General features: G+C 40.7%; 1 protein-coding gene across 1 annotated transcript; it reads left to right on the forward strand.

Moving 5' to 3' along the window:
- The first annotated feature begins 240 nt into the window (after positions 1–240).
- LOC149937452 (uncharacterized) lies at positions 241–3,479 on the forward strand. The gene is made up of 6 exons (XM_090153767.1): positions 241–525; positions 589–1,116; positions 1,650–1,773; positions 1,841–2,034; positions 2,519–2,894; positions 2,968–3,479. The coding sequence occupies exons 1-6, from the start codon at positions 241–243 to the stop codon at positions 3,477–3,479; spliced, it is 2,019 nt and encodes a 672-aa protein (XP_090009893.1).
- The last annotated feature ends 686 nt before the right edge of the window (positions 3,480–4,165 follow it).

The raw sequence follows: 4,165 nt of genomic DNA on the forward strand, positions 1-4,165 counted from the left end.
AAAAAATATTTTTTTAACGACGACTTTATTCTTTGAAAAATTCATACGAACCGAGTTTTGAGTTAGTTTTAAAAAATACACACATTATTTGCTCAGAAATATCGTTTACAAATATTATCTGGACTTTATAAATTATCAGTTTTTAAGCGTTTTTTTCCTTCACAAAAAATAAGACAGAAGAGTATGAACATTGCACGTAAGAACTTACGAATCGCGGTCACATTAGAGTAGATCTTAACAATGTCAGACGAAGACGACCACGTTGACGCCGATAGTTTAGGTTCAGGGAACAATTTAAAATCAGTAGACGTGAAAAATATCGATTTAGTTATGTGCCCTTCTTTTACGGAAAAATTTAACTCCGGGAATTTCGGCAAGCGTAAGCTAAATATGTTTTACGTCTACGATGGTTCAGTGCCAATTACTGGTACCAATGTCCCTGGTCCCAATAAAGTTCTTACTTGTAAATTATGCAACGAAAGGAAAAGAGGAGACGGAGCGGGAAACTTCGAAAGACACTTGCAGGTACGTTTACTTGACTTTAATTAAACATTCAATAAATTCACGACGCTTGTACGGACATTTCAGAAAAAACACAAAGATGTTTCGCTTTACCCTCGTGACTTGGGAAGTAACAGTTGTTTTCTTAAATCGCACGATCTACCACTGAAACAAGTTGAAAAGACGTCTTTAACTTCAGCTCAGCAATTATGTTTCAAGCAATGTATGGTAGACCTAGTCGCTGTCGACGGTCTTCCGCTTCGATTTGTCGAAGGAAAGGCTTTTAAAGCATTTATGTGCTTGTTCCTACCGCATATCAACCTTCAGTCACGTCGATCCGTAAGGAGAGATTTAGAAAATTTTGTTTCTAACGATATAACGCCAATGCTAAAGGAAACTCTGCGAGATATTCCGTACATACACTTAACATTAGATATTTGGAGCTCCCGAACGAGGGAAGCTGTCCTTGGAGTAAAATGTCAATTTATTGACGATATGTTTAAGCTTCAACATCGAACTCTTGCTTTCGTACATTTCGAAGAGAAACATACTGGGGAAAATATTCTTTCCAAACTTGAGGACATTCTTAGTAATCTAAGTATCGCTTCAACACAGGTAATCTTAAAGGGAGTATTACCTACAATTCATTATTTAACCTAGATCCGAAAAAACCAGTCCGCCGCTTTCTAAAGCGAGAGGCAGAAGCAGGACCGTGCAGGGGGTGGGAGCGCAGGGGGGTAAAATCCCTGGGGCCCTACCGAAAAGGCCACACGAGGTACTTATAGGGGGCCCATAGCTGTAGGGCTCATCAAAGAAGCTCAGGGGGGGGGGGCATGAGAACGATTGAAGGCTCGAGGGGTGTGCAAATATAACTCTGATAAGCTAACACCCACATCACCACCACAGGCCTAAGTCATCTTGTGACTTGTATTGCCTTATTAACGGTGGCCCGCGAGTGACGTTTGCCCCGGGCTGCAGAATATCTCTGCACGGCCCTGGGCAGAGCCGAAATATCTTGAAAGCATGGTTAACCCTAGTAAACACGAGGTCTAATACTCTCTTTGCGCTAATTTCGGAATGGGATATTTAACACGATTTTTGTCTTGCCTCGCTCTATGTCTACAGTGATTTTATTAATCTAAAAATAGATGGTCACAGTCTGTGCGGACAACGCGAGTAATATGATAAAAGCTTTCAATTTACAAGCGCTGTATGCCGAACCTTGGGAAGACGAAGAGTCCGACGATGATTCCGGCTACCAATTAGATGATGGTATTTACTTGTAAAACTTTGGTGCAAATTACGTAATTTTAAATTTCGATTAATCGTTTATATATAGCGTGGAATGATAACAGCTGGATAATTGTACAGGATACAATTGCTAAAGCCAAGTGGAATAGACTAAGCTGTGTAGCCCATACACTCCAGATAGTCGTCGTAAACAATCTCAAAATTGATTCCTTTTCGAAGCCAGTGTGCGATTATGTCCACGGCGTCATTATGTTTTTCAGGAAATCAACAAGGTGGACTGAGGTATTGCGTTCGAAGTCGGGTGGCCTGGATTTAGTGTGCCCAGTGCAAACACGTTGGAACTCCTTATGTTTCGCAATGGAACGGTTTCTAAAGGTAAGTTTCACTACGTTTTTGGTAGTAATCCGCTGTTATAATACTTGTTTCAAGGATTACTTTTAGTTGTCACAAAACCTTCGCCTCAAATCCCCAACCGTAACAGGCGTTTGGTAGAGGGCAAGAATAAAACCAAAGTGGGTTTTTGGTTTAAAAAATGGTGGACATGGCGGACATGAAAAGCCAAAACATGCTTGTCCAACCCGTGGTGCAAGGGGAATTCCATGACCAATCATGTTTGGACATTCTCGTTCGCCATTATCCCTCCAAATCCCCGCCCAGGAATTATTTTTCGTCGATCGAACGCCTTGTACAATTGGATTTTGTAAAAACATTTCGCATCCTTTAATAACCATCCTTGTTTATTTACGGCTTGTTTTATCTTTCCAAGCCGGTAATGAGATCGGCAATTACAAAGACCCTAATGGAAGCTATAAACACCAAGGACAATTCATTGTCGAAACATGGAATAACAAGTGCACCATCACCAGGATTATTTTCAAAAATTAAAGATATTCACAATTTATTAAACCCACTGAAAGTCGCTACGGATTGTTTGCAAGGAGACGGACCTCAAATTTCCATCGTAGTAATGAAATTACTTGAAGTTTTTGAAAATATTTTTGCCAACACCACTACGAAGTTCGTTGCACTCCGCGATAATATTTTGAAAGATTTGGAATCGAGATTCGCTGCCCACTTATCTGATCCCTTTTATTTGATACCAGCAATGGTGGACCCGAGACAAAAATTGTTTATTTTTGAAGGTAACTATTGTTTCCGGAAACCATTCTCATTTACAAGAAGTTAGTCTCTAGTATCCATTTTTTATGTTTATAGAAGACTTCAGCTCTCCACCTTGGGCGCATACCTACCCACACTTTAAAACACCAAGCAAAAAAGACGCCGTTGAAATGCTAACAACCTACGCTGTCGAATTTTTCGTTCCACCTAGCCAGGACCATGAAACGGAATCAGCTGAGCGAAATTCCAGCTGTTTTGCTCTTATGCATAAAAAGAAGCGCAGATTAGAGAAAGGATCTTTAGGAGAAATTATTAATAATTACATTACTGAAGTTCAAGCCAATCCCGATTTAATGTGCCCATTAGCGTATTGGAGAGAAAACAAACAAAAATATGGACCGATAGCTCCGTTAGCTAAACGACATTTGTCTACCCCCGCCACTTCGGCGGGCTGTGAAAGAATGTTTTCAAAAGGTGGCTCCCTACAAAGAGCCAGGCGCGCGAGGCTCGGAATTACTACTGTTCAGGACTGTTTACTATATCAAGAATTTAGGCAGCCACAAATAGAAGCCATTTTAACAAAACAAGATATTGTAGAAGACGACTAATCAGTTTATTATTGATTGAAATGTAGCTTGGGTTTGCTAATACTGTAGTCATTATTAAATGTAATAAATTGTTTTTCGAAATCAAGCTTTAATTTCAGTACAATCCCAAAATAAGTAACATCATATCTAAAAGTATGACACCTAATGAATAAGTTCAGTCGCTGTGTTTCGAAATGAAATACCAGGTGCTGCGCGGTCACTTCGAACAGTTCTCGTTTTTCACGCAGTGCTCTTCTAATAGTTCCTCCTCGTTTTTTGCTCGCCCTATTGTCAAAGGTCGATTCACACTATGAGGTTTTCGCTTCTTCGAGCGCTTTTCTCGCTTAGGCGCGTCTCGTTCATACTTGAAACATTTGCGCACTTCCCGTATATAAACGTGACGCGCGATCGACGGGAAAAGCGCCAGAAGAATTGAAGACGCAAAAGGCTCATAGTGTGGATCGACTTGTTCACTACACGCGCGTTGCGGGGAAATATAGACTGGCTGGTCAAAGGGGTAGTGCAGCACACGGAAGTCGTCAACAAGCACTTTAAAGGCCCATTTTCATGCTCGCTGGTAGCGGATAAAAATCGTCAAAATTCGCATCCGCCACTCGCAAGCGTGAAAATAAAGCTAATATATCTGTTTAAAACAGATCGACGCGGAAAGTGAAAAAGTGTGTAGCGGAAGCGGATTTTGTCGATTT

The sequence above is a fragment of the Leiobunum rupestre genome, chromosome 7 (assembly GCF_980474605.1).
Source record: "Leiobunum rupestre chromosome 7, qqLeiRupe1.1.hap1, whole genome shotgun sequence".
NCBI classification, from domain to species: domain Eukaryota; kingdom Metazoa; phylum Arthropoda; class Arachnida; order Opiliones; family Sclerosomatidae; genus Leiobunum; species Leiobunum rupestre.